At 38.9% G+C, this 14,239-nt stretch overlaps 1 protein-coding gene and 1 long non-coding RNA gene across 3 annotated transcripts in view; one reads left to right on the forward strand and one right to left on the reverse strand.

Moving 5' to 3' along the window:
• The window catches only part of LOC131365847 (uncharacterized), a 39,603-nt gene that overhangs the window by 21,810 nt on the left and 3,554 nt on the right, over positions 1-14,239 (forward strand). Inside the window, exon 2 of the long non-coding RNA XR_009206749.1 lies at positions 13,068-13,172. This is a non-coding gene — a long non-coding RNA (uncharacterized LOC131365847). The remainder of the gene's footprint in view (positions 1-13,067; positions 13,173-14,239) is intronic.
• The window catches only part of mical1 (microtubule associated monooxygenase, calponin and LIM domain containing 1), a 32,095-nt gene continuing 27,193 nt past the window's right edge, over positions 9,338-14,239 (reverse strand). For both annotated transcript variants that reach the window (XM_058409730.1, XM_058409729.1), the window contains 5 exons: positions 13,993-14,100; positions 12,846-12,939; positions 11,513-11,606; positions 11,125-11,198; positions 9,338-10,578 (listed from right to left, as the gene is read on the reverse strand). In XM_058409730.1, coding sequence (XP_058265713.1) covers positions 10,379-10,578; positions 11,125-11,198; positions 11,513-11,606; positions 12,846-12,939; positions 13,993-14,100 — 570 coding nt within the window. In that variant the 3' untranslated portion in view covers positions 9,338-10,378. The remainder of the gene's footprint in view (positions 10,579-11,124; positions 11,199-11,512; positions 11,607-12,845; positions 12,940-13,992; positions 14,101-14,239) is intronic.

Consider the following 14,239-nt stretch of genomic DNA (forward strand, 5'->3'; position numbering starts at 1 on the left):
GATTTTGAACCTATCCCAGGAACACTGGGTATGAGACAGGAATACACCCTGAATAGGATGCCTAGGATGCCAGTCCACTGCAGGGCACTATTCACACAACTTACTCATTCAGACCCAGGTTGAAAAGCAAGTAACCTTTAGGAAACCTATATGGACACAAATAGACCATGTTACTCCATAAAGATAGCACCCCAAGCTCAGTATAGAATCAGGGACCCTGAAGCTGAGGAAAAAGTACTACCCAGTGCACAACTCTGCTGCCCAGATAATTATTTTTTCAAATAAAAAAAGCACTTTTATCTAGGCACTGATCATTTAGGCCATACATTACTGTCAGTAAAGGAAGGTGAGCAGGGACGAACAGTTGAGTTGGCACAGGTTCAGACAGCATATTAACTTCTGCAGTCAATCAGGATTACTGTATCATGCCATTTTACTGATGGCAGCATAGGTGTTCCTAATCTTGTTTGTCTCTAGAGACATGCAAATATACCGTCTCTATGCTTTCACAAACCATGGTAAAGATGGTGTTTTTACTAGTAGAGAGAGTATTCATTGTGATGCTCACTCTACCCAGAACAGTGATCTTTGAGCTATAATATTCATTCATTCATTCATTCATTCATTCATTCATTCATACTCCTAGTCAGCATTATGGTGATTCTAAAGCTTATCATGGAAACAGTGGAGATAATGTGGACATTCACCCAGCAATGCAAAAAGCATCTCAGCAGGATCTCAGTAGGATTTCCTATGCAAACATCAACATCCTGGAGAAGCAGTGTCTCTAGTGAGGTTGCTGTAGGTGTAAATGGAATAAACCCATGTGACATGTTAATTACAAATGTGTATGTTTGATGTTGCCAAGGAAGGGAGAATGGAAACTAAATATGGAGTTCTCTAGATACTTCTGTTTTAATGATGTGAATGGAGATGGTTGTTGATGTTCCATGTGGACACTCTCCTATTTAAATTTCCGTGAATGAATGTGCAGCTTTCTCCATTACGCACTTAGAGCTTTAGGAAGAAATTGTTAAAATATAATTATTATTTTTGGCCATTGTAATAGTTTTTGTTCATTTAGAATGACATTCCACCCCACCCATTTTCATTACCTGCCAGTTACCACCTAAGAGCCAACTCTCGCCTATCCTACAGCTAGCTATCATGGAGGATGAAGGCATAAGTATAACATATACTGCATCTTTTTGAACTGCTACTCATGCTGCATCACAATCTGTAACAGAGCACTATAAGCCCACTTCTGCACAGAGGAGCTCACAGGCACCCATGATTTGCTAGTTTGGCTGAGATTGACAGGGGAGAGAGTATACCATCCCTCCCACCCTGAGAGCATGCATAATTTTGCTTCCTTGGCTCCTGGCCACACATGGCCAAGTCATCGTTAGATTTGAACTTGCTCTGACATACAAGGGTGATGGTAATTCTAGTGTTTTAACATATTACTGTTGTTGCCATGGTTTAATAAGAACAGGCATGTCTTCAGTTGTTTGTGACATAAATTAGAAATTCATAACTAATAGTGAATTGGTAAACTTCATACTTTATGAAAAAGCAGACAGGATATTACATTCTGCTGTTTTTTCTTCAAATGCTGTGTTTTCACAGCAGGGAGTGAGGCGAACAGCATACATTGCTTTGGAGCCCTCTAGAAAGAAAACGTTAAGCAAGTCTTTGGTGCCTTGTCACGGCAGGAACAAAAATAAGCAGAAGACTCAGCTGCTCAGGCCCCAGGAATGGGAAGTGTGATTGCCTTTAAAATGTTGGAACGAAGCGAATTTGGCAGCGGGCATGAGACAAATGCAAAAGCTGTTAGCAATGCAACTCAGAGGTGGTTAGTACAGCTGTCTCACATGCAGATGGCCTCAAATGTATTCTCAGTGGCTGCTTCTCATTCTCTATTCACTTGAATAATTATCTCACACTGGCATGGAGCACTGATAGCATGCCATCAGATTGCTCAGATCACCAGAGTGTAAAGCAGAAGCGAGGCTCAGAAGCAGTGCTCACATTAAGGTTGCCATAGTGAAACTGAAGCTGTATCTTCAACTCAGCATAGCTGAACAATTGCCAGAGTGACAACAATGATGGTTCAGAGGCCAGTCGACTCATTAGTGGAACAGGCTGATGTAGCTGTGTGATCAGCATTCATGAAGAAGAAGAAGAAGCCTTTATCACCACACATACCTTACAGCACAGCTGAAAACTTTTCTTCATGTATCACATTTGAGGAAGTTGGGGTCAGAGCAAAGGGGCAGCTATGATATGGCAGCACTGGAGCAGAGATGGTTAAGGGCCTTGCTCAGTTGCCTAACAGTGGCAGCACTGGGGTTTGAACCCAGACCTTCCAAGCAACAACCCAGACCCTTAACCACTTGAGTCACCACTGCCAGCTAAGCATAGCCTGCCACATTGGCTTGCAAAACATGTGGCACTATGGGGAATGTGAGGTAATGAAATAATGATGGCAGAACTTCAGATCCAACTGGCAACACTACCCAAGCAGCAGTGAATTCCTGGAAGACTGATAAAATGCATTGAACCTGAATGGGATTGCACTGGAATACTGTATTATAATTAGTTATTTGTTTCACCTCACCGACTTACTCATAAAGGCTGAGTTTTGTGCAAACAAAACACATTTAACCAACACACTGAACAGTGTCCCTTGCGAACTTGGCAACAACAAATCCATGACTATCTTGGTCCATGTGTTACTTTCACATTACATAACACTGCTGATGAAATTAGGAAGAGATTCTCTGGAAGAGAGCTGCTGGTGATTTGATGGAATGAAAAGAATTAGGGTGGTAGCTCAAGGCTCTGGGTTGTTGATCAGATGGTTGGGGTGCAGCACTGCCAAGCTGCCTCTGCTCACCCCCTGAGAAGGGCCCTTAACCCTCTCTGCCCCAGGGGTGCTGTGTCATGGCTGACCCTCTGCTCTGACCCCAACTTTCAAAGCTGAGATATGCAAAAAAAGAATTTAAGTGTGCTTTAAAGTGTATGTGACAAAACTGGACAGAGTGTTAGGTGCTCATTTTTACAAGGTGACTTAATTGGTATTGGTACTTGGCAAGGAAACAGGAATTACCACACAATTTTTTTTGTAACAAAATATTTTGAAATGTAGTATTAGAGATTACGGGTCTCTCAGCTAATATAAGTAAAAAATTAGAAGTGTGATGTTTTGCTACTTGTTTACAAGAACATTCATTCATTCATTCATTTATTCATTTTCTCGAACTTGGGTTACCCCAACAGTTCAAAACAATTCATAGGAATGGAGCATATGCCACTGATCTAGAGGATTACTCAGTCTTGCCCTGTGTTAATAATGCCTTATATAACTAACACATGTAGTGAAAGGGTGGGTGGAAGAGGCAGTGCTGTATAATCCTTTGTGTTTAGTCCACCTTGACAGAATTTCAGCTTACAAATTTGTACTGATTGACTCTCTATATGATTAAATTCTGTTTTAAATTCATATTACGTTCTGCCTAGTTAAAGTGGATAGAAATGGCTAGATCCTCCTGTTGTTTTAAAGGAGTATCCTGCATGACCGATTCAGTTTAGCGATAAAGTGAGGCAAGAAGAGTAGCTGTTTGTCCAGGAAGATTCCAGGCATTGAAAGATTGTGAGATCCGAAAGATATCTAGACAGATCACAAGATATTGACATGGGGATGCATTTCCAGGAAGAGACATTGCTCCACCTTGAAAAAAGAGACAACAGTGCAAGGAATAACTCCCTAAGATAATGTTTGTTTAAGGACAACCAGTGTCATATTCTACTATCTGGGTGCCAGGACAAAGAAGAGCCTAGATTCATGTTGTCCTTCTCCCATGAGAGATGGTGGGTCCAGTCAAGTAGTGCATGAGGCTCTGAGGAAGCATGGTGCGCTAAGAGCTTTAAAGTAATTGGATGCTGGCCATTTTTGGCAATCTGAAGTGGGGAAGCTATAGGAAGCCAGTAGTGAGAAGGTAGCAGTAGGGAAAACTTGAGAAGATCAGTTGCAGGGGTCAGATGGTATGCTGGGGTAGACTTGCCAGCAGGTAATTGCAGTAATCTAGTCTCCAATTGACAAGGGACTGAACAAGTCCCTGAGTGGCCTCTGTGGATAGCAACGGCCAGATCCTCCTGTAGTTTTAAAGGAGAAACCTGCATGACTGTGTCAGTTCAGTGATTTGAAGAGTAGCTGGTTGTCCAGGACTATACTAAGGTTCCAGGCAGTGACAGATTGTCTGAGAGTTGTCCAGGCAGGGGGATTCATTTCCAGGGATGTACAGCAGCTCAGTTTTGCTTGGCTTTATTCTCAGCTAATGAGGTGCCATCTATTATGGGCCATCTGCCAGACATGCTGAGATTCATGCATAAACATGAATGTCTGAGGGAGGAATGGAAAGTGTTGATGTGTGAGGCAATGGCCAGACAGGAAGGCTATAGAAAAACCAATAGCCACTTTACACAACCGTTGAGCATAAAGGCATCTCAGAACTCCTAACATGTTGGACCTTCCATGTCAGGGACAGGTTCACAGACACTGGATAGTTGGAGATTGGAGATTATTAAGCAGATTTTCAATATCTGCAAAACCAGTTATCTCAAAGTACATAGGTTAGGATTATAAAATCATACATAAAATGAGAACTTCAAATACTCTTTCAGTGTGTGAATGAATTGAAAATAGTGTGATAAAAAAAAAACTGTATAACTGCAGAAAGTCGTAGGAGGCAGGAAATAAAGGCCTTTTGAATCCTCACACCAACCTTCCTTCCAGTTTTTCCACCACATGCCATCTGATTATAATCATATTACTACAGACCCATTGTCATTTAGTCTTGGGGAGGCATTAAAAAGCAGAGCAATAAGACTGTGAGCTACTCTGCTAACATTTCATCATAGATTCTCTGATGCAAAATGTGCTGCATTAACACAGACAGTAAATGTCAGTTATACATGCTGGGAATTGTGCCCCACTCCCCCTTATTATAACTGAGCACGGCTGTGCAATTAAACAGAGCATGATGGTAATAGGTCACCCATTGTGCTGGTTCACTATTCCCATTTGCAGAGCTCCCAGATGCTCCCACTTTGTTCTGTTCAGTCTCAATTACAGTATTTGATGGTGTTTTTTGGTGAGACACACTGCTGCTGTTCTGTAACTGTTCTTATTATGAGAATTAAGCAGGTACTGGGATTTGAGGATGGTGAAACTATATATAAAAGAGAAACAGAATATAGAAAAAATACTTGTTCACTCAATCAAGCTTACATTGTTTCATAAATGCAAATCGTAATGTTTACAGGAATTAATATTTTTTATAAAGTGAATTATTAGCTCACTATTACACACAACCTTCTCTCTCTCTCGCTCTTTGGATTGCAAAGTGATCAGAAACAAAACATTTATAAAGTTAAAGAAGCATAAGAATAATCATCCTGATGAATATGTTCCTGATTAAATTTTACCTGTAGTAATCAGCTAAAGTGTTGGGTCATTTCACTTACATTTGGCTTACATAAACACAGCAAGACTGATTTAAACTATCAACATTCCCTAACACCTTGCATAAACAGCACACCAAATCTCCAACTGATTAGTGAGCAGTGATTAGTGATGTGTAGTTCACAAACAAAGCTTTTAGGTGAACAGTGATGGGAGACGCAGATATATGAGCATTCTTTTTTTTTTTAAATATATGAAGGTTGTCTCATTGCTCTTTTGGTATAATTTAATCGAAATGCTTTGATGGAAACCTATTATCAACATCAAATATATATTTAAAGAGTGATTGCAAGCTAATGTTATTTTGTTAAGTAGAAGTTGTAGTGCCTTGCATAAGTGTAATGCAGTGTAAGTCTAATTCTTCTTAGGAAAATTGTTCATGCTCTGTCATATTGGAGACCATTTTCAAGCCATACATTCTCACTTGGAATAACTTTTGCCTTTGTCTGGACCATTCTTACACATTCAGGTTCTTTGATTTGAACCACTCTTGTATACCTTTGGCAGTAAGCTTAGTGTTGTTGTCCTGTTGGAAGATAAACCTCTACCACAGACTCTCATGTCTTACAGACTAGAACAGGTTTTCCCTCTTGTGCACCTAATTAGTGGACAGTAAATTAGTTGTGTAAATTCTTTCCTAATGGTTACACCATATTTTCCCCTTACTAACCTCACCAATTTTTGACTGGGTGTATTGTTTGTGAGTGCCTTTACTCCTTTCACTTGCTGTTCCACATAGTCTATGGGATTGAGGATTGGAAATTTTACACACCAAAATGTCTCGTCATGCATTAAAAAAAAAACAAGTTACTACAGATCTACTCCTACAGTTATTTATCCTGAAAACATTAGTGAAAATAAGTAAGTAAGTAACCTTTTTTTTATCCAGGATAAAATAAAGATATGATCTTCAAGATAAAATCTCTGAGAGACCTGGCCAAGAAGGCAGCAAACATCACTACAACAATTAACAATTAAAGACAAAGGTTTAAAAAAAACTTTCATAAAAAACAAAAAATACATAGTAATACAGTCAAGTATAGCAGAAGCAACCTCCAATATGGCTATACTCAAAGTTATTAACTACTACTACGCTAACTTAAGTAGTGAAGGGAGCACAGTAAGTTTTAAATGTTCCTGTAAGTTCCACAGTGTTGTTCTGCTTTGACATGAAGCACAAAAAACATCTCCAACAATTAGTTTTTATGCTAATGTACATGCATCTTTTTACAAAGTAGAAGAATTGCTGTTATTAATGGATGTAACTAATTGTGCTCTTGTGGTAATAGAGATTACATGTCAAGTATTAAACAGAAGTGCATTGTGGGTATTGTGTATCTGCTAGTGTAGATCTCTCTCTCTCTCTCTCTCTCTCTCAGCCAAAAATGGCCAACGGCTATAACAGTGTACTTCACATCTTGCATGCTCTCCCTGTTGGTGTCCTCTAGTGGTGTTGTAAAGCAATGCAGACATGTAGTATATCACTGTCACAGACAGCAAGCTTTTCATTTCAGAACAGATGAACATTGCAGAACATTAAAGAACATATGGCCGTTAATACAAAATGTACTTAAAACTTTTCTTTGTGTTCGGATTATATACACTATATATCATACTATATGTTAGTTAATAAATTATGCTATTTATTTCTATTACGGGTATTAGAATGTTAGAAATCGGGACAGTTGGCATCACTTGGACTGATTTGTGTTGTCTAATCGATGAGGAATTTGTGAATGTAGAAGAAATAAGGTATCGTATCTTCACACTGTTTTACAGAACATACTGTGTGTGATATGTTCTACCTGAGTCCCTGTAAATACATCATGCACAGGTGTTCACCCTTCAGTGTCCCTTGCTGATAGCCAGCTGTTTACTGACATCTGGAACCACTGAGTACCGACTGAAGAACAAAATGGACCATCTGAGGCCAGTGTAGGGCGTAACACAGTTTACCAGGCATGGATTCATGGGAATGGAGTTGACATGGACACAACAAATCTGTTGTAATGCTGGTGTTATATTGTGACACACTTCTGCTGTAGCTTCACTCACCTTGTCCTTCTGCCAGTTCATCCTGATGCTCTACTTCTACTTGGAGCATCTGAAATGTGGACCATCCAGCAAGGATACCCAGAAGATATGTACTTCCAAAATCCACTCTTGTTCAGGGGATGTATTCACCTAGATATTGTAGACTTGTACCAAATATCTGCTGCTGAAATGATAAACAACAAGTTTAATAATAGTGGGAGCCATGATAATGCCACTACCTGTTGTTTGATTTTCTTTTTGAGTCTAGTTCCTCTAAAGGTTTTTTTTTCTTGTGTTGCCTCAAGGAGTTTTTACTTGCCATGGTCAGTTCATTAATAAATTATATTAATATTTTTCATTGTCTGTACCGCTTATCCAATCTATACTCAGGTCATGGGGAGCCTCAGGCGTCATCAGACATCAAGGCAGGATACACCCTAGACAGAGTGCCAATCCATCTCACTCACACACTACAGGCAATTTAGAGAGTCCAATTAGCATGTCTTTGGACTGTGGGAGGAGACCCACCAAGCACAGGGAGAACATGCAAACTCCATACACACAGTGAGCAGGAGCGAGACTCGAACCCAGGACACTGGAGGTGGGCAGCGAACATGCGAACCACTAAGCCACCATGCCACCGTTCAGCCAAAAGACCATTAGTGAGGTTTAGGCACTGATATTAGGTGAGGACGTCTGGTGTGCAGTCAGAGGTCTATTTCATCCCAAAGTTTAATGGGGTTGAGGTCATGGCTCTGTGCAGGGCACTTGAGATTTTACACAATTATCTTGGCAAACCATCCTTCCTGTCGTCATGACAGGAAGGAAATTATCCTTGCCCTATCTGGTGTTACCAAGATGAGGATGGGTTTCCTTTTGAGTCTGGTTCCTCTCAAGGATTTATCATATCGGGGAGTTTTTCCTTGGCACCGTTGCCTCTGGCTTGCTCATTAGAGATAAATATGAATTAAAATTTTTTAACTTTATAGTTTTTATTCTGAATTGTTATATCCCTGTAAGACTGCTTTGTCACAATGTCCATTGTTAAAATTACTGTACAAGTAAAATGTAATTGAAATTATGGAGCTTGCTTTGTGCACAGGTGCATTGTCATGCTGGAACTGGTTTGGGCCTCTTAATTTTAGTGAAGGAAATTATAAAGCTATAGCATACAAATACATTCAAAACAATAGTGTGCTTCCAACTGTGTGGTAACAAGGCACACTTATGGGTGTGATGTCATACATTCAGCCATATAGTGTATATTTAATTGAAATTGGTTGCGAAAGAAATTACAAAAACCTGCTGTTTCCATTCCATATATTATGTTGGATGTTTGTGAATGTTTTAATACATTTGCGATTCTTCATGTGCTGTGTGCATGATTGAATATTTCTACCACTTTAACAAAGTCACAAAATATAAAATTATGGATTTTTTCACCACTCTGCTTTCTGCCATGGACACAAACCAAAAATCGTGCATTGTATAGCGAACATGGTGTAGTTTGTAACATAAGACAGGTCTTTTGTATAAACATAATGTCATTGCCTGCTTCATAGCACCTTTGTTCCTCCAACCTTTAGCTTTATTTTTAGTAAGTTGGTCTGAAAGAACAGCAGCCTCCTTTCAGCCAAAACTCTCTCAGCATTTTGCTGTTGCTCTAGCTCAGGTCACATGAACACACAATATATCAATTACACTACACTATGCACTTCACTACACTATGTATAAAATGTATACACTATGTATAAAAACACAGCAGACATTCAGAGATGATTTCATTGATACGCAGTGTTTATTATGGTGTGAATTTCATGTGTGAAGGCCATGAGTGAGAGAACTGAAAATGATAAAGAAAACCAAAAACAGTACTGACTGCAACATACAAAAGCAACACAACTACCATTCCATTCAGATGAAAATACGATACAACGGATATTTTAGGGCATATCGTTTCAGGACAGAAACCGAGTCTCAACATTAACTCATTTAAAACGGGTTTCCATGAAAATGATTAATAATAATAATAATAATAATAATAATAATAATAATAGGAGAAGAAGACGAAGAAAAATAGAAGGAGAAAATGTAGAACATGTAAAGATGCACTGAATGTATCAAATGTATCAAATACATTCATAAATAATATATGAAAGAATATATGAATTATTAATTTAAACCTTTTTCTTTTTTACAGCTTTTGCATTGACATTTCAGATTATGGCATGTAGTCAATAAGCAGCAGCAAAATGACTGAAATACCATTTCTAACAAACACATTATAAATTAGTTTTATAATGACACTATGAACATTTAGCTTTCAGAATAGCTATGTGCTTGCCAGACAGCTGGATAAATATGACAGATATAATAGACTGATAAACATTCGTACCCTTTTTGATCATACTGTAATGATGCAATCATTTAATTTCACTGTCTGATCCGGTGTGTGGTACATACTGTGTGTATATGTGTGTGTGGGCAGGGTGGTAGTCTAGCTACATTATAGGGCTTCCACTGGTCTTTCTCTAGGCTATGACTGGGCAGTGAAGGCTTGGGTGCTCGTAATAAAATTTCCAGAGATTTCTGGAATAATCTCAGGTGTCTTTTTAATGGGTAGCCTCTGTGTTTGATTTCATTGTATTAAACCCTTATACACACACACTCCGAATCTCCAGCCACGGATCCCGAGCGTGTCCAAGTGCACACAGTAACAAGTGAAAAGCTCATATGCTTTTAAGTCTTTGGTTTGTGATGTAAAAGCTGAAGGGCAGAACGTTTTGGCAAGAGTCTCTATGTTACTAGTATGTTCTCTCACGCCCAGTGTACCTGAGCTCCTGCAGTAGACAGTCTCTTGTTTTCCAACAGTGAGGAGCCCAGGTGTTCCTCATCCATCTCTTTAAGCCTCTTCTCCTCCAGGAAGGACACAAGAGAATTCCTCATGTCCACCACCTCCAGCATCTGCTGCAGGATCTGATCCTCCTCTGCCCGTTGCTCTGCAGTCTTCTCTGAATCTACACACACATTATTATTTTAAACCTCTGTATAAAATTACTCAGATGATTCACACCACATGTCTCATTACTGATTAATTAGCACCAGGATGTGCAAAGCTGTTTATATACCCTGGGTAAATTCTCCATCCTTAAAAATAGCCACAATGTATTAATATGTGTAACTGTGCAACATTTAAAAAAGTTCTCATGCCACAACAGCGTTCTTGGTAGGTTCCTGTCAGCCATCTTGCATTTCCTGAGTTTAAATAAACATTGCCAGTCCCCACATTCAACGTAATAAGCATTAGACACTGAGAATAGGGGTTTCCAGGAGCTAGATCAGAGGGCAAAAGGTGTCCTGAAAGGATAAGCTAGCTTAGCTTAACAACTTCCGTGGATTCCAGGTACTGTCACATCCTCTAACTTCACATGGTCATCACTAACCAAGAGACATAATGTCTATTTTATGGTTTCTTTTTCCACCACAGAAAACCTGTTCTAAATGGAGAACATGTGATTTAATAAAAAAGGGTGAATACAAAACTGAAAAGTGGTCCGTGATACCTTCTATCTCCATATAGCGGCGTAGTTCCAGCTCCAGCATGCTCTGTTTGTCCTCCAGTTCCAGCTGTCGAGATCTGGATAGCAAAAATGAGACATAACCCATCAGCATCACATGGTGGGAATCAGTAAGGGGGCTAGAGTAGGAAAATGTTATGGTATGTAAATATATGCTAAATCTAAAGCATGCTCAAAGCAGCTTAAATATACCCTATCAGCCACCATATTCATTTTAATGAGCATTAGACATTTAGAATAAAGGTTGCCAGGAGCAACGACACAGGAGGAACTGTGTCCTGAAAGACTTGTATTAATTAATGTAGAAATGACTGTGCTATATATAGAACAGGAAGGATTAGAGATTCTGTAAGCAAGAGCAAGCTTGACTTACGCCACCATTAGATCAGATTCCTCTGAAACCAGAGCATTCTTCTGTTGGACCAAGTCGATCCACTGGTCAATCATGACTGTTGAGGCATCAGAGCCTTAGGAAGAACAGACATAAACTGGGTTAGCTAAAATAACATGGATTCCAGTATGTAACAATTTTTTATTGTTAGTCTCTCGATTACTTCTTCAATTAACCCATAAATTTTAACATATGAACTATATCATGAAACTGAGTCACTGACTAAACAACTCTCTGGGTTCCTGTCTTTGATCACATGAGGACAGTATACCTGGATGGAGCACTGGTATAGACTGGTGACAAATTGAAGGAAAACAATGGCACAACCAAGCAATATAACGTTATTCAGACTGATCACCCTTATTGTATGAGTAAACATTTCTAGTTCTGATAGGAGTGCTAACTTCCAGCATGACAGCGTCCACACTGTATGCTTTAATGAGCATGAGAGTATATCATACATCACACAGTTCTGTAGAATTGATGCCAGTGCACACTGAAGCTGTTCTGAAGCTCTGTATGGCCCAACAACCTAACTTTTATTACCTTTAATTTGTCACCCTTCTATATGCATCCATACTCTACACCGCTTATCTTACAGGGTTGTGGGGAATCTGGAGTCTATCTCAGGAGAGTCAGGGTACAAGGCAGAGTACACCCTGGATAGGATGCCAGTCTACTGCCAGGCACAATCACATACAGTCACACACTACGGACAATTTAGACATGCCTAAATTGCATGTCTAAATTGGGAGTGTGGGAGAACACTCCACATACACATGGCAGAGGCATGAATCAAACCCCTTACCTGTGAGGTGTGAAGCCAAACCATCATGCTCCCAATCTTTTACAGTTTCCAAATAAATTATTGTTTAAGAGTCTTATTGCAAAGAGTCACTTTGCTGGATTAAATTCAATTCACAATATTACCTATAGCACATGTTCTGTTTTAGCCTATAAAGGCTTATATCGTATCAGCAGTTTCTTTCTTTATATAGGCATGTTTTAAAGGTAGTAAATTGCGGTAGACAATATTCTTTATTTAATTTTTAGCATTTTAGCACTTATTAAATGTTATTTTAATTAATTGTTTTTTGTGAACATCATGATATACATAATATAATATGGTTTTTTCATTATTATTTTTTTTAAAGTCCATTTTACTGTGGAAGCATCCTCGATTTTCAATTTCTCTGAGACTGTTTAAGCAAGTTCTCACTGATATGTCCTTGAAAACCGAGGTTTCAGTGTGTGTAGTTATCAGTAGTTGAACAGTGTGTAGGTGAAGTATGTATTAGAAGATGAAGAGACGTACCAGCCTGTCCTCTGAGAGACCTCTCTAGCAATACTCCCTTCTCCTCCAGGTCTTTAAATGTCACCTCAATCTCCTCCAGCCTCCTCTGGATAGACTACAGATCACACACAATAGATAGCAGGAGGATGATTACATTGGATATTATACAACATTACACAGTCCAATGTGAGACTGAATAGAAATAATGTTGCACTTCTGACTGGGTGTGTTTTGACATTTCAGGATTACGGCATGGCGTAAATGAGCAGCAGTAAAAAGTCTGCTTGACTGGATTCTGTTTCAGCTGCATATAATGAGAGGACCATTTCAATGCAGGGGCGAGAAGGTGTAAGTAGGGCAACATTTTCACACAGAACTCTAATACTGGTGCAGAACAAATCTTTGCTTGCAGAAAGTAATACTGCATGCTAATAGCAAAAAAATGCATTGAAAAATACATTTATATATAATACATAAATATATTTCGAGAAAAAGTATTCTAATAATGAATCCAGACACTGGGTTAAGTGGTAAGGAGAGAGAAAAATGCTGCAATAATGTTCTGTAAATTAACGCACCTTTTTTTCCACTGAAATGAAAATTTCTCCGTGTTGATGGTGACTAGGCTTATGCATTACTGATTTATCCCTCATGATTCTCCATTTAAATAGTGAAATAATGATAAACAATTAAATCATCAAAAAAAAGACAGGAAAGCATACAGAGTTGGGGAGGGTGTAATAATAATAATAATAATAATAATAATAATAATAATAGCTATGCAGTCAAGAACTGATTGTTGGCAGTGCAAGGTTTTTGATAAGTTGTCTATGGCTCACTCATCAAACCTTTTTTTAGTGACCAGAACATGAAAAATGACAGTTGTGCTGGTTATCACTTTATATATATATATAGTGCCAAAAACAGAAAAACAGAAACCTATCCTCTTTCCAGTTGTGGTTGACTGCATGACTCATATCTCAGCACTCATGGTGCATTTGTAAATGTTGTGGAAAGCATTTTTAAAAGGTTACAAAACAAGAGCTAAGTAATGCAGTCTATGATTTTTACCCTGCCATTTGTTCAAATCAATATCGTTTTGTTATTGCCAAATCCTAAAATCCCTGACCTGCCACTGTGTCACAATATGGCATGTGCTATTTCTAACCTGAGCTTTACGCAAGCGCTGGAGTTCGCTCATCTTGGCTCTTCGCTCCAGAGTCCTCATCTTCATCAGCTCCTGTTTCTCCGCTTTAGACAGGCTCACTGGAACAGCCTGAACAAATAAATCAAGTTAACACATTCAGCCACAAAATAAAACAAAATCTACATTTTTTAAAAATATTTTATATTCAGCAGATTCTTTTTTTAGCAAGGGCATCGTTCCACTTGGGGAGAAAACAACAGCTTAAATA

The sequence above is a fragment of the Hemibagrus wyckioides genome, linkage group LG15, assembly GCF_019097595.1.
Source record: "Hemibagrus wyckioides isolate EC202008001 linkage group LG15, SWU_Hwy_1.0, whole genome shotgun sequence".
Classification (NCBI taxonomy): Eukaryota; Metazoa; Chordata; class Actinopteri; order Siluriformes; family Bagridae; genus Hemibagrus; species Hemibagrus wyckioides.